General features: G+C 37.7%; 1 protein-coding gene and 1 long non-coding RNA gene across 5 annotated transcripts in view; both read right to left on the reverse strand.

Moving 5' to 3' along the window:
- Positions 1-1,587: 1,587 nt before the first annotated feature.
- LOC135453889 (uncharacterized) lies at positions 1,588-11,103 on the reverse strand. The gene is made up of 3 exons (XR_010441979.1): positions 10,928-11,103; positions 2,142-2,372; positions 1,588-2,017 (listed from the first exon to the last, which is right to left on the reverse strand). It is a non-coding gene; the product is annotated as an uncharacterized LOC135453889 (long non-coding RNA).
- Positions 11,104-18,705: 7,602 nt separating this feature from the next.
- Positions 18,706-27,984, reverse strand: part of GABRB2 (gamma-aminobutyric acid type A receptor subunit beta2) — a 167,365-nt gene continuing 158,086 nt past the window's right edge. For all 4 annotated transcript variants that reach the window (XM_064725285.1, XM_064725284.1, XM_064725283.1 and 1 more), the window contains one exon: positions 18,706-24,843. In XM_064725285.1, the coding sequence (XP_064581355.1) occupies positions 24,496-24,843 (348 nt within the window). In that variant the 3' untranslated portion in view covers positions 18,706-24,495. The remainder of the gene's footprint in view (positions 24,844-27,984) is intronic.

The raw sequence follows: 27,984 nt of genomic DNA on the forward strand, positions 1-27,984 counted from the left end.
AATATCCAATTTCCAATTTCAAGAGTATCAGCCAGCTATAACATTTCAGGATGCTTACAGAGCACTCAGATCTGTTTTGCATACCTTACACAGGAAAGACCTTCTGCCTGGATGTTTCCACTGCCCTAAATTTTGATGAGGATCCCCAAGCATCTGTGCAGCTGCCCTCTTCTGGAGGTCTGCCTCATGTTTTCAACCTGACCCCACAAGGAGATGCTGAAATTCATTAACTTCAAAATTAGCACAAAGTACATATTTGAGCACTGCAATGGGATTATTGTTTGCCTTGTTGCAACTGCCAATGTAACACATCATTTTGGAATGACCAGATATCCTGCAAATTGTATAAAAAAGGCTTCTTACCACTCAGATGTGAGTCCTGAACAAAACATATCAAGTACTTCAGGGTGGTTTTGTTTTGTTGCTGGGCTTTGTTTTGTTTTGTTTTTAATTTTTAATCAAAGAATCTTCTAGATGGAAACCAAGCAGTAATTATGGGACAATTATATAAATAAAGTTCCATTAAATAACAAAAGCAAAAAAGAAAACATAAATTACTTTAAGGCAAATCTGTCAGTTTTTCACTGCAGGGTGCCACTTGAATGTGTGGCATTTTAGCACCATGTTTGATTCTGCATTAATGTTTACAATTTTTGTTCCCAGGAGACAGAAATTTCCCTACTCTAAGCAAAACAGTAACTAAATCAATATTCTGTAACGTATCAAACACAAAAGATGCTGTTTAAGGGGAAAGACTTTGAAAAAGAGAGGGCGTAAAAATTAATTCTACCCTTCTGGTTGGGTTTTTGTCCTCCAGCCAATGTCCATTTTTTAATACCTAGTTAAAGGCTTCCCACTGCTGTTTTTGCCTGGACCACCTGTTCCCATCATGCCCTCAGAACAGCAGGGTTTGGCACTGCATTGGACAGTTCATAAAAACACAGTTCAACAGCAGGCATTTAGGGTGACCAGCCTAGATCCCAGGAGCTGAGTGCTATTTCACTTCCATGAAAACCTAAATGGTTATAATTACAAAGAATAAATTTGATTGTAGGTCAAGCTGATGGAAGTGAAGAAAAAGAGACTTTGAATAAAGGCCTCAAGTACATTTGTAGCAAGAGTGAGGGAAAAAGGGATAATGAAGGGTAAGTAATGTAGACCATAATTTCTGGGGTTAAAGGGATGCAAATTATGTTGAAAAAAGAGAGGGAGAGGCAACTTGTCCATTGATAGATTAGAATAGGAAGAGCAGGTGATAAATCATCTCCCACAAAGAGGTAAATGAGGGGTGTATGGAGGAACAGAGACAAGAAGAGAAGGTGGAGTGCTAGAATGCTTGGAGATTCAACAGGCAGATTAGTTAGGTAAATAATTGTTGACTGCCAGTTTTAAAAGCTCTCTGAATTTTAAATTTTAATTCAACCTTCACATCCAGCCTCTCACAAAACTTTTTTATCCATAGGTATATATTCACATCTGGAAGAAAAATGTCCTGAAACACAGCTACAAGTCTCTTTTATTTATCCCATAGGAAACTTTTCTAGCTGCAAAGCTGGAGCTTTCTGGTTTCTTTAACTTCCTCTCATTGCTACAGACTCTGCCTAACAACTGACACATCATGGAATTAAGGTTCTATTGCCATTCCAGGAGGTGAGGAGAAAAAGGAGCTGCTCCTCCTTTACTCCCATTACAGCCTCAGGCCTCTATCCTTGGAATTTTTGAGGAGAAAACACTTTATTCCAGCTCTTGGCACTGTAGTGTTCTCTGACATTCAGTCCATGGGGGTGCTATCCCACACACAACACCACACTGAGAGAGAATCCCAAACCTTTAAGTAAACTAGATCTCAAACATTTTATCCACTAAATCTGAAATTATTTTTACATACTTCCACAAGTTGAACCTGAATGCAGACCCTGACCAGGTCTGTCCCCAGTGCATTTTTCCTGGTAAAGTGAGAGGCTTGCTTGGACAGAGGCAGCTTTCTCTGCAAAGAGCATGATACTTGGCTAAGAGCCTGAAGAGGGGTTGAGAGAAAGGTTAAAAAGTCAAAGTCAAAAGTTTCTTTGTATAAAGTTCAGGAAGGTAGAAAAAATATTAATGATGGAATGGAATAAAAGGTTTTATGAGCCATCTTGTACCTGGTGAGGCTGATATAGATCCAGAGCCAACAGTCTAATAATCTTGCTCATTCACTCCACTGTCTCTGCTTGGAGCCTCACAATTATGGGCAAATAGTAGGTTCATTAGAGCTGGGTATACAAAGAACTGGCTCAGATCCATGGTCCTCAGTGTTTTCATATTGTACTTAATGGTTTCTTCACACACTTTAAAAGCTTTTGTAGCTCAAACATTGCCTTATTCATAGTTATCTGCAATCCAGAAGATAAGAGAGTTAAAAATTTGATATTTTAAGACAGTTAAAACCAGACTTTTTATCCTAGACAAAGCAGAAACTTGTCAGAAAACATTTAAGGGAACTAGCACAACATGAATGCAAAGTATTGCAGTAATGCAATTCCTGCTTCAAACACACACCTTCCTCTGGGATTCTGCCTATGTAAATACCACCATATTTTCTTTTTTAAGACTGTGCTATGCATGTGAAGTGGGTATTAGGACATACTGCTGAATTTAAGAAAAATTATTGAAAATCTTATTTGACTGAGGCCCAGCTGTCACACAGTCTTTTATTTTGCCCCACCATAGAGGAGTTGGGACTTCTGCCCCTGTTGTTTCCCTTGGCTCACAACCTTCCACTAATTCTGAACATGTGCATATTTTCTACACTTTTTGACATCATCAAGCTGGCAAGTGTCTCATCCAATTTGCTGGGGCAAACCAAGGTGCTGGCATGGCTTTCTTGAATGGTAAATATCATCACTGAGTGTCTAACAGCTGAGAATTTTGCCTCTAGCATCTGCCCACATGCTGCAGCATTATCTGGCCTATCCACAATCTATCTGCTAGCAGGAGAATAAATTAAAACAAACAAACAAACCCCAAAGAAACAAAATACCAAAAAACAACACAGACACAAAACCAACTCTAACTGAAGCTGTCTTTCTTTAACAAATACAGAAATACGACATCTGCTTCAAAAAGTAAAGTTAACAATGAGATCACTTAAGCTGCCCACACACTGCCTCCTGCAAAGCAGCAAACATGATACAGACACAGAGGAAGAAATTCTGTCAGATTCCATGTGGTTACTGTTGCTTGGGAAACCACTTCCTTGGTAACTACAATGCATTCTCAGCACGACTCTGTATCAATTTCTCTCTGGCTCTGAGACACAAACCTGCAGTATAGTGTGAAGTGAGGACCAGAAAAACAAAAAGCCAATAACAAGAAAAGCAACCTGAAGGAAAAAGGAGAGAATGAGGAAAAGATTTCTTGTTGTTGTTGTTTCAAATGTGCCTAAATGAAGAATAACATAATCAGAAATCTATCTGGAAGTTGTTTTAATATTTTTTTGGATGAGAAATCATGGATATGTGTCAGAAAGTGTGTCTTGAATCATAAGTGTGAGGTTGGAGACAGGTTCTTGTGTGGGTCTGGAGAACTGGCACTGAGCCTGAAGGTTGGCTGTCACTGTGCTTGCTCTGTTCCAGTTTGTCAGGACATTTGTTGCTGAATCCACACTACAGAACGCAGTTTAGGGAAAGATCTGTTAAGAATAACTCACTAGTACTTAAACCATAATTTCTAAAGAAAATAGTTGTAAAAAGAAGACATAAACCTTAGAATCCTTTCCCATACTGCTCCAGAAGAGTGGCTCAGTGATAGTGCTGCTGAGCCACTGACAGCTTCCTTACTGCTGGAACACAGTGATCTTCCTTTAGAGGTATTGATTTGAGCTCTCTGCACAGAATGCAAAATTTGGAGTTTTCATTGTTTCACACCAAAATCTTGTCTTCTGCTTACGTGGACCTCCAACTTCCCTTTGGCAATAGGCATGTAAGCAGCTAAACAAAGTTTTTGTTCATGAACTACATAAAGGAAATTTATTTTTTATATGAAACAAATAGAAGAAATGCCGTAGTTATAGCACCAGCAATTTGGGGTTTTTTTTCAGTTTATCTTTTGCTGGGTCTTCTATCAGAATCATTATTTTGTTGTTCCAGTACAGAACATGTGTTCACTGGAGGTTTCTTTTCACATAGCTGGAAATTATTAGGGTGGCAAAAAGGAAGCACCATGAGCTCTCTGCTTCTTCCATTTGTATTAGGCAACTTAGGGCAGAGTGACTCTAAAAAAAGCATGAAAAATAAATAAGGATACTAGAGAAATCATTTAAGTCACCCTCTTTCTCAGTGCAATGAACTACTCCTTTTGTGCATGTCTATTTAAATATATAGATTTCTATCTGTACATAGACACACACACACTTGCCTTTTCAAGGTCCGTAATAAATTAGTTTTCTACTTTTTTGCAGACAAAAAATTAACTGGTTGAAGCTATTTTGTTCTTACAGAGGGAGCATCAGCAAAAAACATTAATAGTGTCATTTTAACACCTTTAGCTCAAGCATGCCTTCCACCCACACTCCAAATGGCAGAGGATATACGTAAAGCACATCTCTTCCAGGAATTCAGGAACTTCTTGAGTCAATGCAAACATTGGTGCTAAACTGCAGTAACATACTCATCCCATTTCCTGGTGCTGTTGCCTGGATTAAATACAGGGACAAATCATAGAATCTGAAAATTAGAAGAGTTTATCATTTGTTCTCTGAAAATACAGAAATTTGTATATCTGCTCTGGAGTGCATGGCTGTTGGGAGAGGGCAGGAGGATATCCCTGGAATACTAGAAAAGGTGTGATGGAGAGCTGGGATAGATCTGGGTTACAACAATGGAAAGGGCACTCTCTCCTTTGGTGTTGACTACCTGGGTCAGCACTACTTTCTCTTCAAGTATAGTGTCTTCATTCAGAAAAACAAATTAGGAAGTTCAGAGGACTTGAACTGATATTGTGATATATATGATATAATGATATATAATGATATGATATAATGATATTGTGATATATATGATATAATGATATTATATTGTGTTACTATGATCAGGTAGCTGAAATACTTCTTCAGCATATGTTTGCAGTGCTTTGAGAATGAAAAACAACAGTGGGAAATGCCAAGTCTTCCACATTGCTGAGAGAGCACTTAAAATGTTTTGGCAGTGCTCCTTCCCCTCCCTGTGAAATTTAATTACTCCATCCAAAAGCACCAAGTAGCCATTAGGATCAACATTATTTGGACACTGATGCCATGAAAGCTGTAGACTTGAATGTGAAGTTGTAGGTCTCATGGTGCATAATTATTGTCTCCAAAGTACTCTTGGAAGAATAGCAGGAAGTTATAGATATGTAAAAACAAACCAGAAAAAAAAATTCCAGCAAAACTCAAAGCCAAAAGCACAAAGTGAACTGGGATAAGTCAGCTTTTCTGTTTGTTCTGGTGTTTTTTAAGGAAGTTTTCAATAGTTACATAATCCAGAAATGCACGTGTAATACTTCATTCTTTTGCTGTCAGCATTGCTGTACTATGAGTTCAAATACTGCAGTCAGACTACTTCCTTAGTTTAGATGAGAGAAAAATTCTTGAGTATATCATGTTTACATGCAAAAGTTTACCACTGTGATTTCATATCCAAATTTATATCTTGTAGAACAATTACATATTATTAAGACAATACAGTATTAATAATGTATATGCTTTCCTAAGCAAAACCCTTGCTTCTGTGCCTAGAGTCTATTGAATATTTTACCATTGATGTCATAATAAAAAAAAAAAATTAAGGCAAATATTAAGCACATGTGAAAAGGGGCATTCAATGCATAGGATGTGGGGCTTGCACCTTGTGGCCTGTTTCAGTAAGCACCATGCAAAACCCAATAAAACCCAGAGGGGGTTCATTATTTGACATTATCAGTTCCTAACACTACAAAATCAGGGTTCCAGGCTCTGCTGAGCCATTGTCCCTCAGGGTCAGTGTGTGGGAGCCCCCACTGCAGCCTGACCCATGGGCTGTGAGATGTGGAACAAAATCTGAATCAGGCCCTGTGCTGAGGTGATTGCATCTCTCCATTTGCAGTGATTTAAAAAAACATGTTTAGAGAAGTATTTTAGCCTACCTTCTATATCTAGCTCCTAATGTCTTCCATTCTGCTGCTTGCAGACTGCAAAAATTCACGTAAGATAAACCAAATCAAGACAGAGCCTTTGAAGTCTCTATACATTGACATTTAAGTAATACTTCAGACAAAGAAAAAGTTGGGAAAAAAAGAAGCCTGATTTTCAAAAATACTTTTTTTATTATCTCATAGGATCAGAGTCTCTCTCTGTCACTTTGCCTTTAATTAGATAAATACTGCTGCTTCTCACATATTGTTGGCTTGATTCAAGGAAAAGACATCTAGCTTTTTAAAAGTCAGAGTTTGTATATTTGATTTCTCAGAGGATTCAGTTATGTCTACAGTCTATGTGATTGAACTGAGATAAATATTCTTGCCTTTCAGGCATTCATTTGCAGGCACATCAGGCTTTCAGTGAATTTTTTAAGTATGTTTGCCATACATCTGAAGGAGGAATTCTTTTACATGGAATGAGTAACAAACTTCTTTCATCTCTTGCCATGGTGCACATCAAGGTACTAACTTGTTACCTCACTGTGCAAGAGATACTGGATTTTTTGTGATGAAGCACAGTGTGATTAAACCTATTTCAGGTACGGTTTCATGACAGAATTTTGTCAGGTTTTGTCTGTGAAGTGTTCCAAAGCAGTCTCAGAAAGATTTATGGTTCTTCATTATTAGAATACATGGACAAATTTTCAAAAGAAGTGTTTTCAATATATGGGGTTCCTGCGAAAAATTTTTGCACAGACTAAAATGAGTAAGTGTTATTCAGAGAAAAACTGCTGGAATACCAAAGACTTGTACTCAAACCAAGGATTTACACAAAACAGGAACAAATATCCATCTTTCTTGTACCTTTGGTTGAAGTCCTAATCACTGGGATATTGGTATTCTGTGCCATTTCTCATAGTTCTTTAAATATGCATCAAACTAATGAAGGCTGATTTGGAACATCGCCCATGACGTTAATGAATCAGGAAGAGCAACATCTCAAACCTTGGGCTCCCAGCAGCCAGCCCAGCACTGCTCTCGGATGTTTTCACAAACTTCATTTGCATGGTCTTAATTTGTTTCACTTCAGAATAAAGAACAAATGTCAAACCCCTCTAATTTCAACAGAGCTTCCATTTTTCAGGCTGGCTTCCCTACCATTTCTGAAGGCTTTTCCTCACAAGGACTCACATTGTCATAGACGAAACCCAAACGGTCCCATGAAATAATCTCTCCTCCAGTATAAACCAGTACAAATGAGCAATTTGTCTGAATTCTGGTTAAACCTTTCCCTGGGGCTGCAGGGAGCCCAAGCACAGTCAGCTCCAGGCCAGGATTGATTTGCAGAGGAGCACACTGTCCCATTTAGGCCAAACCAAGACTCTGTATTTCCAAACATCCTTCCTAATCCCACGCAAGGAGCACAGGTGGCACCTTAAAAAAAGTATCAAGAAAAGTTCAGAGAACACCAGTGGGAGCAGCTATTACAGTGGTAAAGCAGGGAAATCCCAAGGAAATATTCAGTCTTAACAAGACTCATTGCTTCCAGTCCATGGCCTCACCTCTTTTGATACTTCCCTTCACCCCCACACCACATCTCTTCTCTCATGTCTCCCCAGTAAAATTAATTTTTTTATTGCAGCAACTCAGTTGCCCCTTAATTCCCTCTGGATTTCTTCCCACTTGGAAGTGTATGTTTTATCTCCCTCATAATGGAAAATGCAGTTGCTGTCACGTTGTCCTTTTCCCTTGTGCTTTTCATCCACATTCTATTCATTATCATAACCCCCATGACTGTTAGTAAGTAAAAGTAATGAGGGTTTCTGCTGCCACTCACTGAAGAGCAAACTGAACTCGTGTCACTTCTAGCAGACAAATTTTCAAAAAAATAGTGGCAAGAAATTAGCTTAAAGCATTTAAATAAAAAGGTTTCTCCCTTAATGAATAAAAATTGACACCCCAGCTGGCACAACACCCCCTGGACTGAGCCACCTGACCATTTCAGCCTCCTCTCTCCTAATCACCAGGATATTCATGTGACCACAGCCTCAAAGATCATTCCAGTGCATATTTGTGTCTCACAATTTCATATCCAGAGTGGTTCAGACCATCACAAATGATCAAATAATTTTCTAAAGCAAATACTTTAAAGCTAACGAAAATAAGGATGCAGCTAAAATGTTGTGTCTAGCATAAGGTTATTTGCTTTTTGTTTTCAGCTTGCTAAATAATAGTGCTCCTATAACTGACATTTGTTGATATTTCTGTTAACAATTATAATGCAACCAAATATGAATGTTCAGCCAAGAGTCAGAGACCTTTCCTCTCATTTTTCAGGTAGAGAAAAGAAAGGGAGATGCAACAGAGATCTATAAAATTATGAGTATTATGAGAAAGCTTAACAACAATATTTATTCTTTGTTGTAACAAAATGACTAGGATGCAAATTCAAACCAAAATTAGAAGCAATTTCACACAAACTGAACTATGGAGATTATTGCTGATACATGGCATTGACCCAGTTTATATGGATTCAAAAAGTACATTTATGAATTTATGGAATAAAAATTGGGAAAAGTATAGCTTTTACTTTACTATCCTTCAAAAGTGGCAACTCTGATAATATATTGACAGACAAGGGACCTGAGAGGTAGCTAAGACAGCAGTTATTAAGATGGAGGACAGCAGCTGCCTGAAAAATCAAGTAAAAATTGATTTTTTTATGCAGCTTCTGCCAAAACAAGAGCAAACCACAAAGCAATGTGTTGCTTGCATGAAAAAACTGCCTTGACATTTAAAGCCTAAATCCCCAGAAAATGCACAGTGCTTAAGGATCTGATTCACACTTCTGCAGATAAGTAGGCTTTTGTTTCATGTAATGGAACTAAATGCTTGCACTCAAAGTTTTTCGTTAAATGTAGCTTATTTCTTCAAATAATAGAAATTGTTCTAGAGACTTCCTTTTCTTAACATTTGGATGATATTAAATTAAGATTTCCATAAAATTGAGTAAAGAGACAGTCTAGTCAAAAATAAAAATTTTGTCTCAGTTATTCCTCTTATGCCACAGTAATGTGACACTGAGAATACAAAACATGCCCATAATTTTAGGAAGTACTTGTATGAACAATGGGCTTAATTATCTTGCTTGTATTGAACTTGAAGTAATCCCAGTTACACTGAATTTCCTATACCTTTATCAATCAAATGAAAAAGAGAAATGGTAAAAAATGAATAATTTGATTTTGGAGCAATAGTATATGAGTAGACCATTCCTTTTTTTTTTTTTTTTTTTCCAAAGAGGACTTTTTGACCACTGTGTGTTGTTTAAACACAGCCATCATTTGCCAAGAGAGACTTTCCCTTTTAGCTGTTGCCTCAAGCCTTGGTAGCACTGCCCAACATACGAGTGGTGTCACAGCTGCAAGGTCACACCACAGACCTGCCCTCAGCTGATTGTCCCCAGGTCTCCCAGGTCACCTTCTGCAAAGCTGATGCTTTCCAATGGTAGGAAATTAATACTCCCAGCAAAAGTGTGAATATGAACCCAAAATTAATATTCTCATTTTCTTTTACAGTACTGAAAAGGGTCCCTTTTAATATTCTTCTAGACGATTTTAAACACCTTCTGTGGAATCATCTGGTGTCTGACAAGACTTCTAATTAGATTGTTGAACTATTTTCCTATCCAGGAGTAGCCCAAACAAGAGCAAAAACCAGAAAGTAATTGCAGCCTACATTAACCTTTACCATTCAAAAGCTAACCCATGAACACTCTGGTTCTTCATTAAAATCAGCTTTAAAAAACCTTTTTTTATTATTTACAAACCTCCAGGTTATGCATGAACTTTCGTGAGGTCCCACTGATCAAGTAGAGCTTATTAGCTTCCAGATTCCACACAGCCTACAAGGTTCAAATTTTAAAGCCTCAAAACCTTTTGCCCCAGACTCCTGACATTTCCACTAACTTCATTTGAAATGGTGATATGTATGCACATTTCTTTGACCCTCACTTGTGTACATCTTCTCCCTGAAATACTCTAAAGTCAAAAGAAAGTTGCAAACACCACTGCATTAACAGGTTTTTTTCAATGCAAGCACAGAAAGGGCAAGTTTAGCAAATTGCCTGAGTAAGAAAAGTATTTGTTAGGAAATATGTCTTAGTGTGTACTTTAGTACTACTTTAATTCCTCACATGAACAAACCTTATTTTAGTCCTTGCATTTTGAAAATGTGGTTTAAATTTAATTGAATGCAACTCTTCCTGTGCATTACTGGTAACAAACACAACTAATTTAAACCGATTTTAAAAATCAGGAGACAGGCCACATGATGTAAAAAGATCAGGATAACCATTCTGAGTTTGAAATTTTAAATTAAAATATTGGAACATATGAGGCTCTCTCTTTTAAATAGTGAAACAACAGAAGAATTCAGAAACAGTGAGGGGTCCTTCCCCTGGATTCCTTAAGTAACTCCACAATTCTCTTCTGTTTTAAAAAGAGAGAATATTACTCACTTAAGAAGGACTCCAAGAGAAGGAGAGGTAAGAGCAGGGACAGCTTGGTACTTAGTACTGCAAAAACTACCACTGTACCATAGCCCAAAATGTAAATAAATATAATACATGAAGCCAAGGCACCTGGAGGAAGAGAACTTCCATCACCCATCTCTGCCTGTCCATACCAGTTTGAAAATAAACCAGTGGGAGATTACAAGTCAGAACTACAGTTCAAAAGAAAAAAGATATAAAGACAGAAAATACTGGCTTAAACTGATAGAGTCAGTATACAACCTGACGCCCTGTTGGCCAGGGTGATGGTGGCAGTCTGATTAAATGGTGGCTGCAATCCTGTTGGAATGATGAGTGTGGTTCTGCTGAAGCTGTGATCCTGTGGAAAAGCCTGGTGTCACATTCACATTCTCTGGAAAAATCCCTTCGTCAAGGATTTTTCTCCTGTGAAGCTGAGAAGCCTCAGAGAAAATGGAAACAATTATTATCTCATTTGATTCTCCTGTGTTTTGCTCATCTGCAATGTGTTTGGAGATTTTTTACCCACAGGTGATTGTTTCATTGGTTTCTGGTGTGAATTGTTTTGACTCATTGGCCAATCAGTGCCAAGCTGTGTCAAGACTCTGGAGAGAGTAATGAGTTTTCATTATGATCTTTTTAGCATTCTGTAAGTATCCTTTCTGTATTCTTTAGTACAGTTTTAGTACAGTATTCTTTAATATAATATAGTATCATAAAATAATAAATTAGCCTTCTGAGAACATGGATTCATCATACCTTCCTTCGTCTGGGGGCAATGCAAATACAATAGCCTGGTGTTCCTCTGAAGGTCCAGTGGTGGTTATTGAGCTCTTGTCCTCTGGGAACCCAGGAGGTAAAGGCTGCCTGTGGCGTTCCAATCCTCAGATTGTATCCAGGCAGGAATTCTTGGCTCCTCCCCCTGGGTGGAGCATCTCCCAGTGGGATGATGTAACTCTGTGAGAGATGCAGTGAGACTCGATGGCCCATTAGTGCAGCTAAACCCTAGAGGGAGTTATCAGGCATGAGATAAGGAGCACTGCCCCATCTGCTTTAACAGCTTATGAAGATGGTGACAGAACACATTCCTGTGGTTACATCTCACACTGTAACCTAAGACGCTGTCCAAGAGTGGGAATGGAGTTCATGGCCCAGAAGAGTTCATTACCACAGTACATCAGTTCCATGGTTTTCAGGCACAGTGGATGCCAGGCCATTTTCTCAGGACAAAAATGAGTTGAATTGAACAGAATAGAATCCTTCAGTTAGAAGGGACCTCCAGCAATCATCTAGGCCAACTTCTTAGATTGTGTGCAACCATTTAGGGCCAAGGAGATATTTTTGCCCTAAAAGGAATAAAATTGTTAGTCATCATTTTTGACCATCGTAAGGTGATTTAGAAATCATCAAACCAGAAAATTTTCAAATTTCCTCACCTCTTTTCTTCCATAGGTTCACTTTTAAATTTCTATGGAGTGGAATATATTATCAACTATTTAACTGGCAAGAAGCCTTATCAATTAATAGCATAAATGTCTTATTGTATATTTTTTTATTATAAGTAAATTTTAGGGCAGGATTCCTGTGGACATACTTCCTGTAGATAATGATTTATAGTACATACTGTCCTGAAGGCATTTTAAGAGTTATTCTGCTCCCTTTTTCCCCTCTAAGAGGGTGGAAATTTAACATGGAATCAGAGAGTTATATTTGATTTTAAAAATGTTGTTAAAAACAGGGTGGAATTTGAAGGATTCTTATTCTCATTTAAAAAAAGGCAAAAAAGCTTTTAAAATTGTCTCATAGGGCACATTTGAAAAGTATACAAGTAAACTGCCATTATATATATGTTAGAATAACTTGTGCTTTAGTGTCTTTTCTGTCTACTTGCTGTGCAAACTGCTTAGGAGCAGAGGAAACCATAAGCTCCAGGAGCCAATCTGCCACTGTTGTCTGTTTATGTAGTCTGATGGAATTTACATGGGCTGGCAGAAAATTTGCCCTTTGCATGCTTTGTCTCTAGGGGAATTTGGAAGTATGTCCAAGTTTTATAAAATAATGATAATCACAAAATACACCAAGCACAAATAACAGATTTTCTAAGGCATTTTCTAAGCAAGTTAAGTCTGTGGACAAACATAAAATAACAGATAATTCCTTAAAAGAAAAGGAAAACCAACCCATTTATGCATCAAAGTTAAAGTGGGTCACTCTGCAACATAAAGCACATTTTTAGAGGATATAAATTTAGCAGCTCTCTGCAGCATTATGCATGACAGCTGTCTTGTGATATTTCAAGTATAGAACAGGTCCCTGGAGACACCATGTAATTTATAATGGACTAACCATAATGAACCATAGCAGTCAGAAAAGGACCTGGTTCCAATGAAATAAGGAATGCTGCTCTACTTGTCTTATAGGAGCATCATGTTGAAGATCTCACTTATCTGGGATCAGACAGGAGCAGTGGGGAGGTCAGTTTGTTGGTCACCAGAAAGGAAAAAACCAAAACAGAAAATCTCCTGTTTGTCTGGAGCAAGAACTTAAAATAAAGAAAACAAATACAAAGGATCACAATACACTTTTCCAGCAGACTAATAACTAGCAACCCTTTTCTCCAAGTGCACAGCAAATGCCTTGTTGCTGTTTGTGCTGGCAGAGCTTTATCGTAATTGGTGCAGTAACAAAATCCAGGGATACCTGCAGGGCCAAGGGCTCTGCCTTCCTCAGCTGTGCTGCACATTAATTAGGCCCCAGCTGTCTACAAAGGCACTCTTTATTTGTGATGTATCTGTTTCTTCATTTGTTCACAGGGTCCTTGCAGGTAGGCTGAGGGTGTCTGTGTTCTGTTCATGGCTACCAGGGACTGATGCTAACAACCTGCACAGAGTGTGGGACGTGATAAACAGATTAAAGGTGCTCTTTTCCAAAACATAAGGGGATATTTAGCATGTCCATTCAGTGCAGTGATCTGCACACCTTGTAATTAATGAAAATTTAGGTTAACCTCTTGCTTTTCAAGACCTGGAAACTTCATCTTTATACCTTAATTTCTTACGAGTCTTTCATGACATGAGAAATTATTAAAGTTATTATTAGCATGATGAGAGTTTCACTTAACATTCTCCCATTCTGTCACTTTTCCCTTCAAAATAACAGTAACAAAGTGCTCTAGTTACGTAACACTGTGCAATTATCAATTAATGATATAATTAAGGCACAGGTATAACAATACTACTGATTTGATAGTTAACATCTAATTCAGCTATAGTGGAAGTAAAGTGTCTAGCAGAGAAGAAGGGGGATGCCACATGGGAGGCAAACCTGAGGCAAGTCCCAGTCTGACAGCAGGCTTACTGTCTATCAAACAAATGTTTTTGGAAATCCCAGAAGTCCTTTCCAAAGTCCCATTATGCAAAAGATTTGGTAATTTTAATTTAGTTCCTCATAGCAAAGTGTCAATTCTTGCACACATTTGTCGTCCTGTTCCAGAGCTGGGTCTCAAACATAGAATCTAGCAAGAGGCATTCAGTGTCTGCTAAAGAATGATGCAGGGGCATTACAGTTTGACTTTTTCTATTTTCCAATGTCCATACCATTCTGTTTCATTAGAATGAAATAAGTCTCTCTAATTCTTGCAGAAATGAGCAAAGGCAACTCTCTTCTCAGTAGTGTACAGATTTGGCATAAATTGTAGTTTCTATTTCAGCATTGTGCATGAGTGCTTGCAATATCTAGGCAAAGCATTTTCAATTACAGGGCAACAGATTTGTCTTGTTATCTCAGTTTTTAAAGGAGAAAGTTCTTCCCTTCCCTTCTCCATTGATGCAATGGCTAAAATATTTCTCAGAGTGTGCACAATAAATGGAAATGGATGCTTAACACCTTTGGAAATCCTTTGGGCAGAGTAAAGGGAGCGGGATTTGGTATTTGCTTTTAAGTATTGTCAAATGCAAAATACACATCTAGGGAAAATGTAAGGATTTGGATGCTGGACATCCTTTCCTTTCATCAACACCAGGAGCTATTATCTCATATCAGTTTCCTGTAAGCAATCTGAAATGGGAAAACCCAGGTGATGGATGGCTGGGCTGCAGTGAAAAGACAGGGAACCACGTTATGCCAGAGGAGCAGGTGATATTTACTCTAAAATCTTAGAGCACGAGTGAGGAAACAGCCTTTACTTTTCATCTGTCTGTCCTTCCCATTTTTATGTTTGTTCCTTTTGTCTGGACCCCATAGAAAGATTTCCCCCTGCCTCTTTTTCTCATCCTTAACTAGTCTGAATGTCAAACCTTCTCAGTACTCACATTGCTTTGGGTAGTAAGGAAGGCAAATAAATAACACTTAACCTTTCTTAAAGAGATCTAGAGACCCTTCCAAAACCAATTAAGGCTTAGCTTTTTTGCTGGAATTTGCCAAAGTTATCACACTAAATTTCCAAGCTTGTCTAAGAAAAAAGCCATTAAAATTAAGGCTGGGAAAGGAGAAAGAAAAATTTTGTCCTTCCCACAGTCTTAAAACCTTCTAATTTTAAAGTGTGTTATGAGTGGGAGAAAAGAGAACATAAATTAGGTGATGCATGTTGCACTTCATGGCTGCTTGAGAGAATGGGAGGGAATTTGCTGGATTTCACCACACTGGGTTTTTTTGGTTGTGGGTTTGTTTTTCGTTTGGTTTTTTTGTTTTGTTTTTTTTTGTGTGTGTGGGTTTTTTTGTGTTTTTTTTTTTTTTGTGGTTTTTTTACTCCCCTTTTCTGTCCAGCAATTTTTTTTCTCCTGTCTGTTTAGCACATATTTCCAATTCAGATATCGTTTGAATGATGACTAACAGCAGCAATAAAAAAGCCTTGATTTTTCATAACCTAAAACACAGAAGCACATCAAAAGCAATCCAATTTGTCTGAAAATCTTGCAGATAAATCTTGCTGTCCTGACATGTAGGTTTTGATCTGTTTATTATCCACATTGCTTCTCCTGTCAATGTCTTCTCACCTGAAGAAACAATTTCTTGGCATGACATGGAAGTGGAAATATCCCCCTCAGTAATGGAACTGCACTGACCCTACCGTGGCCACAGCAGCTTTTGTGCTGTGGGTTTATCACTGCCCCTCTTGCCCTTTCTGCTGCTCTCAAAGAGGATATGACAGGGCTTCATCCCCTGTCTGACACTGCACTCCTGTGCTTCCTGGGATGTCCCTTCACAGCACCTTCACAAGCATCAATGCCATGAAATTTCAACAGAGTTGAAGATTAAAGGCTGCCCCGATCAGTGAGACCCTTCAGAAAAGATCTTAGGGAAGGTTTAACAAGGAGACCTCAAAGGTCTCGGTCCAGTTTCATGTGGGCTTAGAAAGCAGCAGATGTCAGATGTTATCAACCAAGGTGAGAAATCTGTGTGTGACCATAAACACTCACAGTTATACAGAGATTTACTCAAGTCCCATCTGAAAACAAAACAGCACCAAAACCAAAAATGTGCAGTTTGCATGATTTAGTCTTTAAAGCATTTGTAAGGGAATTTAAGATAGCTATGTTTCCTTGGCTATATTTTTTTCCAAAAAAGAGAAAAGTTTAAAAAAAGGTGGTCTCAGCTGGAAGTATGCCTTTAGCCATTAGAGTGCCAAAATGAATGTAGTATGTCAGCTGTGACAATCTGTCAGAAAGAGAGAAAAAAATACTTTTGCTCCACGAATAAGAGGTGTTCAAAAGTTTTGCCCTTACACTGAAACAAGCACTCCCCCTCTCCCCAGAAAACCTGGCCCAGAGGCTCAGCCAAGGGAATCATATCTCCTTTTATACAATCAATTTTCATCACCTGAATAGCCAACCCACATTTCTTGACATAGCCATCATTTTTTTAAAAATCATATCCCATGATTAGACTCATATGAACACCATAATAAATGAGTCATTCCAGATATCCCTCAAGAACAACAAGCATTATGGATTAATAATGTCACGCTGGTCATTAATTTTGATAACCACAGAATTTATGTCAGTGAACATACTTGCTATGTAGTTATAATGTTGCATTTATTTATATGCAGCAGTTACAATGTGTTAGATGCCAGTTCCCATTATTTCACTGTTTCACAGCTGTTCAGTATTTGACAGATGCATAATTTCATTCTTTAAAATACTCATTTTCCTTTTATAAGTTAAGAACTGTGATGTTAGATAATTTCTCTCATGTTTTCTTAATTTTAGATTATCAAGATATATTGAACAGTGCAATTTACCCATAAGAAGTCACTATTAAGGTTTCTAATTTGTAATCCAGTAAATTGAATGAAGGAGAGGCCATGTTACATGTCATGAAGTGTTAAAACTCAGAGTAAAGGAAATAAATTATTCAAATACCCTATAGTACTAACCTTATTTCTGTGCCAGTTGATTTGATATAACTCCTGTTAGGATGGGATAACATCAAATGCATTTATAAACCCAGACAAGTGAAATAGACATTTTTGATTTGGAAATTATACTCACCAATTACTATAAATATTTTTAGTCTCTGAAATCATGAACCAGTCTTTAAGTATTTAAAGTTTAAATACTTTGCTTCCTATCTTGTAATAATCCTGAAAATAAGGGGCAACAGTATTTCACAGAGTTGTAATAAAGCAAATGTGCTGACATTTCAGTCCTCAGAACTTTGCTCTACTTTTCAGAAGCTTCAGAGGACGATGTGGTATTTTAAACAGTGAGGGAAGGAAGTCATATTTGAGCTTTCCTTAACAGTCTGGAATATTTAACTTCTCATGTTCTGTGTCTCCTGACACAGAGTCAGCATCCTGCACCAGCAGCTCCTCACCTCAGTGCCATCTGTAGGGCTCAAGCCTTCCCATCTTCACTCTCTGCAGAGCTCGTGTCCTTCATCCACAGAAAAGAGAGAACAGATCCATCATTAAAGCAGTGCTGCTGTGGGGCTGGGACAGAGAATAGCCAGGTGGACAACTTCAAAAGGAATTACCAACTGCTGTCTGCATTTCCAGACAAAGATGAGAATTTGGCAGTTTTAGCCTTTGGCAGCCTTTAGTCTGATGGCCATTTGTTCCCTTTTCTGGTGCTCCATCTGCTCCCCCTGAAGAGAATGGACTGCAGGAATGTGCAGCTACAGCTACCAACGAACACCCTGTAGTATCCTCAGTGTAGTAACGCTTGGGGTTTGGAAACACAGCTATGGACTTCCTTTTATTAGAGCTGGGACAGCAGACAAGAAAATCCAATAGACACAAACTGCTCACCCAGCATAGCCAGCAAACAAGTGTGAGTCTGAAATGTATTTAAGGCTCAAGATTCCACTAAGACACAAAGAAGCAGCAAAACCAGACCTGGATTAGTGGACATTTTACTTTTTTGGAGCACAATGAGAGACCCAGATTCTAATCCCTGTCCAAAGCAGTCAGAGCCTCTCATGACCATGCCTGACTGCTCTCTCCTCTCCTCTGGTCATCTTGAATTGTTCTTGAACTGAACCACTCAAACAGGAGAATCTAAAGCCACTATCCTGAAAAGGTCAATAATTTGTCATCCAGAATCTCTCCTGTAAGACCCTAAGTAGGAAGAGGAAGAAATGAAACTTGGGACTTCCATATCTGAACTCCACATATTCAGATTTAAGACCATTCACTGTAAAAGGAAATATCATCCCCTTGCAAACAAACCCTTCCATACGGGGGACACCAGCAACTCACCATCAGTAAGAGCTGCACAAGAGCTGGCTCTGAGGAGGTGCTGCTGAACCTCAGAGATTTCTCAGCTGCTCCCCCTGCTCTCAGCCTTTCCTTACTGACCAGCACCAGGCTTCTCACTGCACATTGCTTACACTCCCCACACACCCAGCTCCCCCTAGAGCTGCACAGGCAAATTAACACCATGTTATGGCTCCCCATTCCCATCCTACATCTGCATTTCAGGTGCCTCAACACCCAGCTTCTGAGTCCCTTTCTGACCCAAACTCAGAGTTATTCACTTCAGATGAGAAATGAAATCTGCAGCTTTGAGAATAGAGCCTGCCCAACATAACACAACTACATGTACATATTTTAGGTTTTCTTTATTTATATTTTTAAATTCAAGAATTACACACTAGCCAACATTATTATATATTTACATGCTGAAACTGGCTGCAATAATTTTAAATTCAAGAAAATATCTCTTATGTGCTACTCATTTACAATCATCATTTTACTACCTCATAAATCCCAGAGGTTAGCAGTCCTTTTGAGAAAGACATGAAGATCTGATGCAATGATATCCACTAGTATTTTGCATTTTCTAGCCATTGGAAAATGTGCATTATGTGCATATAAGAAAGGCTACAAGGTCATTAGTAAGGCTGATGATTACTACATTATGAAATAAATAGTACTAAGTAAAAGATAACTCAGAACTGTGCAAAGACAGTACTAACAGAACCATTTAAACACCCATGCCAATAAAAACGTGATAGAAGTCAAATCATAGGCAGTTTGTCAGAATTAATCATGTTTCAAATGTTCTTTTTGTCTTCAACTGAAATTAACAGGACAGACCATGAACCATACAGCCTGGTGAGTATCTGCCAAATGACAGGAACAGTGAAAACATACAAAATGCTATCAAATTGGAATAGATGACCTCATGTCTGAAAAACATTAAAAAAATACAACCCTTAGTATGAAAGTAGAGGTGAGATTTTTCATCATTTAAGTTTCATTTTTTTGTCAAAGCACTTACAAAGAAAATAATTTTATATTTATGAAATGCTAGTGTTGCATATTCTTGTAGAGATTATCTATTTCAATTTTATATAATGGATATTTAAATTCTCAGTATTTTTACAAAGTAGAATAGGGCAGTCTTTTTGATCAACAACATTCCATTTGCTTCTTAAAAATTTAGACAAAGTTCCTAGTGCATTTTACTAAGCTTTACCTTTGGTGTTAAGCAGTGACTTTTTAGATTTCCCTTTTAAACAATTTCTGGAGTGAAGATTCTTTGGCTTTGGGGGACTATGCTATCTAACGACAGTCAAACATCCTGGTTTTTTTTTTTCTTTTTCCTTAAAGAAAAATATAAGCCTACTATTAAATACCATAAGAGACAGATTTCAGAATCAGACAGATGCAATATGCAGGCTTCTGTAATGAAATCGCCGACAGCTGAATTCTCACTTACCTGGACACCTTCACCTCTCCACTCACTGGAGCAACATCAAGGTGCCTTATTGTAAGTGAAAACCAGGCCCTGTTAGTTTTGGCTAGTCTGAGTACTGAGTGTGGCCTGAACATTTTAACCATACAAAAGAATCAGCTGTGCCAGCAGGAACGTTGCCACGGTGGCTATTTTACACTACAGCACTTCCTGTACTATTTTATATCTGGAGTCCAAATCTGTTTATGCAAAAGGGTGTTTAAATTACTCTGCTAGAGCACTGCAATTATTGTACTTAGTAAAAAAAAGTCACTAAACAAATACTGTATCTATTGACTGCTCATTTACAGCTTATTTAATTATTTACATAATTTTAGGACACATTAACCTAAACCATAAGTAGAATTAGCTTTTTGCCTTACCATAAAGTACAAATTAGAAGTTAAAAATGTTTAAGAAATCTGATAATATTTACACACGTTCAGCTTAAGTTATGGTTGCTCACATCGTATGTTCTATGTACACATAGCAAAATGTTTTGATCACTACTGATATAGTATTGTACCCTGGCCATCCCACCCTAGATTATTTTCTAGAAATAGTTACTATTTTTGCCTTTTTTTTTCTTGGTTCCCTAAGGAATTTGTTGGTTTTGAAAACTTACTAGTGGACAATGCTGTTATAAAAAGAGAGAGAAGAAATAGGCAAGCAATGTGAGGACTAGTCTAATTCCAGATGCAAGGAGGTACAGTACTATCATCATGTCAAACGGTGCAATACTCCATACGAATCATAAGCATTGATCTGCTGATATAGAAATGCCCAGTTACCCTGTAGAGTTAGTTGTTTGGTTTTTTTTTTCTAAATACATTACTCTTTTTTTTTTTCTCAAAAATATATTCATACACTGGTTGATGATAGAAACAAAACTATTATTAGCTTATTCCTTTAACACACCAACATGTGAATGTGTGTGCATATATATATATATATACTCAGCACGTGTATATATACACACATATGTCCATACAGACATTTGGGGGTACGTCCATATGCACATACAGTTGGAAAATGTTTCACATCTGTTCACTTATGTTTTGCACTGTGTTGTAGGATTGGAACACAGTCTACTAATTATAGTGAAAATAAACTGAGGCTCAATTTTAATGCACATTTTTCTGAAATAAATAGGATATTTTCCCCAGGTATAAGACCACCACCGATTTTCTCTATGCATTGTGCTTTTTGTACCTTACAGATTTTATGTCTTTTTTTTTTATTTGAATTTAAGAACTCTCTGAAGACTTCTGCCACATGCTGTTATCTAGGACTCTTGTTTTCCTCCCCTGGGAATGAGAAAAGAAATGGTCACAATGTCATTGCTTGAGTCTTTCTTCCCAGTCATTGAACTGCGATAGGATAGAAACATAACATTCCTTATGCAAACACAGAAATATGTTGCATGAATTTTCAGTTCTGAAAATGTGTATCATACTTACTAGCAGTCATGTACAGTATATATTTACAGATTGATCTCAAAGATTTCATTAAAACTGTGCCATGTTATAGTCATAATTCCCCCATGAATTTCGCAAAGATGAAAAACACCTTAATTGCTGGCTATTATGTCTAATAGAACAATAAAATGTGCAACTATAATTATATTACAAGTTTTTTATCTAAATTATTAACTTTGCTATTTTGTTTATTGAAACCAACAACAATTAACACGATTAAAAAGATCTAGAATATTTATTTTCGGTCAATTCTAAAGTAAAAGTAAATTTATTCTAGTTTACCTGGAGGGTAGCACACATAGCAAACCCCATTCTCACGTCTGTTGGCATCATTTCCCACTTTCACTCAAGTATCTCAGGAGTAAGTGCTTACCTGGGGCTCGAGTTATGCCTTTTCCTTGATAGTGCCTCACCAGCCTTTCTCACCCCCATCTTTTTATATCACAGTGTTAAGCCTTAGTACAAAATGGTAGACTCTTTCTCTTTCACTAATTTTATACATCACATTAATAGCCAGAAGAACATAGTAAAAGCAAAAGTGCTCCTTCCCCACAGATAATTTATCTTTCCTAGTGACACCTGAGCAGAAACCAAACATTTTCTTTCACTCTCTGAAAAGCAATATCAGAGAGTATTATGGCTTGTACTGTAGCTTCAGAAAAGTGAATGTGCAGTTCCAGGATTCGATCTCTGTGATTTTTGTAATAGCTGAAGCAGTTACCAATGCAGAGAGTCAACATATTCCCTGTAAGGTTTTATATTTGATGTGTATCAACCACAGGAAGGCTGCGAGCTCCCTGCAGTCACACTCTGCTTCTGTGAAACAATAAAAGGAGCTGTCAGCAATTTCTGAAATGAAAGAAAAGCTTGTACAGAAGAATACCATAAGACTGCTTTCATTTAGGTTAATTAATATAATTTTCACAGAACAGACTTTGAGGAGAAATACTGAATTTTGATATGCTCCATTTCTTAAAATTGGGAAAAAAATAATCCAACTTGACTCATAGCTATCAGCTGAAATCCCAAGTGCATCTACAAAGGTTATTGCGTTATGCATGAAATGCAGTCACAAATTTACTGTGTGAACAAAGAGCAAAATTTTCACTTGGAAAGTTAATCACATGAGGGAAACCTGCCTCTACATATTGCAGAGTCTGAGCCTGGAGGCTGTGTGTCAATGTACACAGCTTCCTGGCAGGTAGGGTGTATTGCAAATCCCATCCCAGGCTCTGAAACTGTCCTTTCTTATTTGAACCAGAAATAAGCATATGAAGTGCTCAAAAAAAAAAAGTCAGAATATTTGCCTATTAGTTCTCAGAACTATTCTCCTCCTATTAGTATCATTTACTATCAAATGGGGGGGGGATCAAAAATAAAACCACAGAAACTTGTAAGAAAATTACTCTTTTGAAGAACAAAAAAATTAAAAAATATATTTTATGAAAAATAGTCTAAATAATTTTTTAGTACCCTGAAAAAAACCATTTATACTCTCTAGTCTCTTTCAAAAACTCGTACACAGATGAGAGGTAGTATGGATGCAACAGATGTGGCTTTTGCTTCTTGAAAGATTGTGTCAAACAATATTGGGGATCTGATCTAGTAAAAGCCATCAAGAATTTTAACTTTTTATACAGCTCTTGTGACTGCTGTTTTCATTACAAAAAGAATTCCACAGTGGAATAAGTGACAAAATATTTTGTCTAATTTTTTTTCTACTATATATTTTGCTATTTTGTAAAAATAAAGCTCAATGGAATGAAAAAAATATCAACTTTTTAATTCAAGAAGCTTCCCAGAGAAAAACAGAAATTTTCTAGTTTTTCAATGGAAATCACCCTAAAGCAGGAAACATTCAAGAGTGTACTTAAACTCTTAAAGTGATTGCTATGAATTTCTTTCCTTTAGAACAGTGCATTAAGGAAAACAAAAAGTGAAATGTTATTGCCTAATCCAGACTGAGAACACACCCTGTCAGTACCTCTTGTACAGAAATAGAAATGCTCAGATCCCAACTGCTGAAAGAGGTACAGAACCTTTAACCAACAGCAGGAAGCAGAATGCTGGAGAGATGAAAACCTGGAAGAAATCACACAACTCCACATGACTATTTCAGACTAAGGTGTGTACAACTGACAACATTCACCTGCACCGTGTATATACATAAATATATATACATATATATATATATACACACACATATATATATATATGTATATACAAACACCTTTATGTATATGTTGCCTCCTGTCTCCCCTGCCCCTGCACTTTGTAATTGCTCTCTCACTCTCCCTGCCCTGGAGAAAGGCAGGGCACCACTGGCTTCCTTCAGCCATCTACAGAATTACTATTTGGGCAATCAATTTTGGCACTTTGGACAGATTCCCTTTCCTCAACACAACCCAGCAGCATTTACCCTTTCAGTGCTGATGCATTTTTATACTGTCCCTACATTCCTCTGTTGATCCCAAACACAGTCACTGTGACTGAGCATATGTTCTCTCTTTAAAATACAATTAGTGCTTCTTGCTTCAGCTTCTGTGCAAACACCCAACCCCAATATTATCAGTCAAAGGTTCAGTTCTTTCAATAAATAAAAGGAAATACCTGAATATGGTTGGGAAACCTCTGACCATCATCATCTTGGAAAGATGACAGGCACTACTTGTTTTCAAGTTTACACATTTAAAAAGTAAAGTGTATGTGTTTCATAAGCATGATAACTTAGTACACTCTTTCAGTGTATATGCATGCCTTGGATATGCACTTTCCCTAGAATGGCATGTACTGCTGTTGAAATTAAAACTTGTTTCTCAAATGCTGCTCTATAATTTGTACCACTAAACTCAAATGGCCATTAGGAAGTAAAAAAAAAAAAAAAAAAAGAGTGAGGGACAATGAGACAGAAGTGATTTTCAAAACGCAATTTGCCTTTACACTCAAAATGCACTTATATTTTGATAAGGGGATGTGTCCATACTGCAACTTAACAGATATATGGTTTAGCAGATACAACCAAAACATTATAAAAACAGACCATAGAGTGGGCCAGCAACTAAGGTGTTTTAAAATAACTTTTTGTCCTGAATAGAATTTTTCCAAGTCCCACTTTTGGCTGTACAACAGATTCGAAGAGAAAATCCAGTTCTTTCTTCCTGCGTGGCTTTGTTTCTTAGTTCACATAGTAAAGCCAATAGACGATGTTGAAGAAGGAAAAAACCACGGGGAAGAAGATGCGGGACCATCGATCTATGGCATTGACATCAGTCAAGTCAGGGATGGTGATTTTCAGCTGCGACGCGCGCCTCCGTAGCCGGCTCTTCTTCTGTGCCACGTGCCGCTCCAGCGCGTTGCGCCCGAAGCTGTGCCGGGGCAGGCCGGCCTTGCGGTACTGGATGCTCGAGGTGTCGTAGGCCAGCATTGTGCTCCTAGGGTCCCCAAGCCCCATCACAGCCTCCGAGGCAGCCATCTCGTTTTTAATCTCCAGCGTGCTCAACAAGATGTTTTCGTGTGGGTCCATCTGTAAAAAAATGTAAGGAGGTGGATTTAGAAGGAAGGAAAGGAAGCCTGGTCAGCTGCAAAACGAAGCCATGCTGGTAAGGGCCATATCTAGCATTGCTAATTGATTGGATGTCAGCCTGAAGGACTCTAAGCATAGCTGGGATTATATTTATTATCATTTATTTGTGACCTCAAGGAGAAATAGGGCCAGTATAGTATAAAGCAATAAATGGTATTTCCCTGGACCCGATGCTCAGCAAGCACAAGCAATACCTGGGAACAGAGAACACACTCAGCTCCTGAAAGAGGCATTCTGTCATTGAGTAGGATATCTGGGGCAAATATTGGAATTTTCAGGGGTTTTGGAAGGAAATCAAATGGGAAAAGATCTGCTTTGTTTTGGTTTTTCTTCTTTCAAATGAAAGCTTTGGCTCTGACATAAACTGCCATTATTCATGTGGTCTCTCTGCCTCTGTGAATGAGGTACAGAGCACTGCACAAGAGAATGCACATTTTAGGCCCCCATATTCCAAACAGGAGTGCTGGTTACTTGGGGAAAGGCAATGGCATAGTCTGGCTATAGCTATGTGGAAACTCCATGCCCCAGAACTAATAAATTTCTTCAATACAACGCATGCTGTAATAGCATGCTGCTGTAATAGCAGACATCTGCAATTTCAAGCAAGGGGAAAGATATGCAAAATGTAATCACATCAAATGTACATTGAACAGTTGTTTCAATGGGTAGATTTAGCTGCTATGCATTTTTTTAAAGCAATTCAGTGAAAAAAAAAAATAAAGCAATATTGTAGAGAAACCCCTCAGACAATCAAGAGGATTTCAAAGATAAGGAACTAAGTTCCACTCCTAGGCAATCTGGAGAAGATCTGGAGTGTGGAAGTAGATTTTAAAAAGAATCCATTTATAGAAAACAAATAGAAGTTATTTAGGGAAGTTCTAATTCTTCTCTGCCTTTTCTCTTAGCATGTATTTTGAATTGTGTGATAACAGATTATAATTAACTAAAAGTTCTTAAAAACAGTAATAGCTAATGAGAAGCTAATTAATTACATTGAATTAGTGATGGTAGTGCAGATACACTCCAGGCCAATTAAGAGAAAAAACTGTCCCAGAGCTCCTTTAAGAATAACTCAGCCACATTTTTCATTTTTCATGTACAGAATATATTCTATGATTATTACTCAAAGTGCAAAAACTGTGACCTTTGTGGATTTCTAAACAAAAACAGGGTATTAGTATATTCTGTAATATTTAGAAACTAGCTGTCAGCAGCCTGTACCACCCTGCACTGTCCAGTGCAGATTGTTTATCATTATTAAACCCCCTGTGTAATATTTACCATGGCAAGATGAGAGAACTGGGTTTAAACCAGTAGCACCCTCTGCCCAGTGCTCTGAACTGAGAAGTCACTCACAAAGGTACTTTGGACCTACTGAAACACTGTCATTTGAGTGATTACATCTGTTCAAGTGAGGCACAAAACCTACTGTTGCTGAGATGACAGATTTCCCTCTCTTTTTTCTCCCCAGTCTGTGTGAATTTGCACCCCTCTAGTTTCATTATATTTTAATCATAAATCAAATGTCATGACTCAAAGTGAAACAAAATCTTTCTTTTTCGTTAGCTTTTCATGAAAGCCACATGAAATTTATGAAATCCATAGTGTGGGAAATCAATCTTTACTGGAAAAATGGGAAAGTTGAACTGGAACTCAAGCAAAATTCCTTTAAGAGCTCTGTAGCATGATACTGAAAATAGTGAGGGAGCAGTGCTTCTATCCAGGAAGGCCATCAAATCAGTTCTCATCTGCATTGGACAAGTAATAGTAGCATTCTACTATTGTAATTCCAACAAAAGCAAATATCTGCAAGAGCAAATTGATCTATGAAACTTCTCAAGATGGATTTCAAACATTATTTTCTAATGAGTGTATTTATTTGGAAAATTATTTTCTGATTTTTGGGGTAAAACGAAAGGGGACTCATTTTTGTTATTAGATCTCAGGCCAATCATAGGACTCTCAGGATCCTAAAAATAAAACAATTAATTAGAGGTACTTGGCATTCATTGATCCCAAAATGTCTAAAATCACAAGAGGTAAGTTTCCTACATGAGGGGTGCAAAGCCATTTGGAAACTACATTTTCTGTATTTTCATATAACCTCAAGAAAAGAAGTTTTAGTTCTAGTGACATCAGGGGAAGTTGGATATAACATCCACTAATGTAATGGGTTTACCCTTTAGCCCAGAGCCTGGGTTATTTTCACCTCAATGTTGTGCATTCTAGGATACTATTTTTGAAAATATTTTAGTGCCAAAAATTTTTTCACATCTTAAATCTTCTTAGGATGAATCTACTTTAACCACTTTATCCTTCTGATCTGCAATGATATTAGAAATTTGAGTGCTCTTTACATATTTGCATACATTCTATGCAGCACACATGCAAGAAAGGCTATTTCAGTCTGCCAGAGTTAGACACAAACATGTTTTAGCAGCATGATATCACTCCAGTCAACTTTTTTTTCTTAATGCAGCAAAATGCTGCAGATGTCTATAATCTTGGAAGCAGTTAGTAAGATTAGTGAAGCTGGGCAGAAAAAAACATTAAGCAATATTCTAAACTATCTTCTAGGGAAAAATGTCTTCTTCTGTACATATCACACTCATATCAGAGTTGAAGCACAACATTTTTCAATATTCTAAGACTATTTCAGAAGAAATAACGCAAAATACAGTAAATATTAGAGATGGGCGAACCTTCAAGTGTTACAACACCCAGGAAAACACCACAAAGTTCTGCTGTTTCTTGAGCACTAATTTGACCCTCCTGCATCTGGAATAATGAACTGACCATAAGAATAAATGCATTTTCTCATGATATTTTGAAGAAGGGAAGGGAAGGGAAGGGAAGGAAAGGGAAGGGAAGGGAAGGGAAGGGAAGGGAAGGGAAGGGAAGGGAAGGGAAGGGAAGGGAAGGGAAGGGAAGGGAAGGGAAGGGAAGGGAAGGGAAGGGGAAAGGGGAAAGGGGAAAGGGGAAAGGGGAAAGGGGAAAGGGGAAAGGGGAAAGGGGAAAGGGGAATCTAACTCTTAAACCTTTGTCAAAAGGTTCCCTGTCAAATTAGAGAGAGCTGGGACT

Source organism: Zonotrichia leucophrys, chromosome 13 (genome assembly GCF_028769735.1).
Source record: "Zonotrichia leucophrys gambelii isolate GWCS_2022_RI chromosome 13, RI_Zleu_2.0, whole genome shotgun sequence".
NCBI lineage: Eukaryota > Metazoa > Chordata > Aves > Passeriformes > Passerellidae > Zonotrichia > Zonotrichia leucophrys.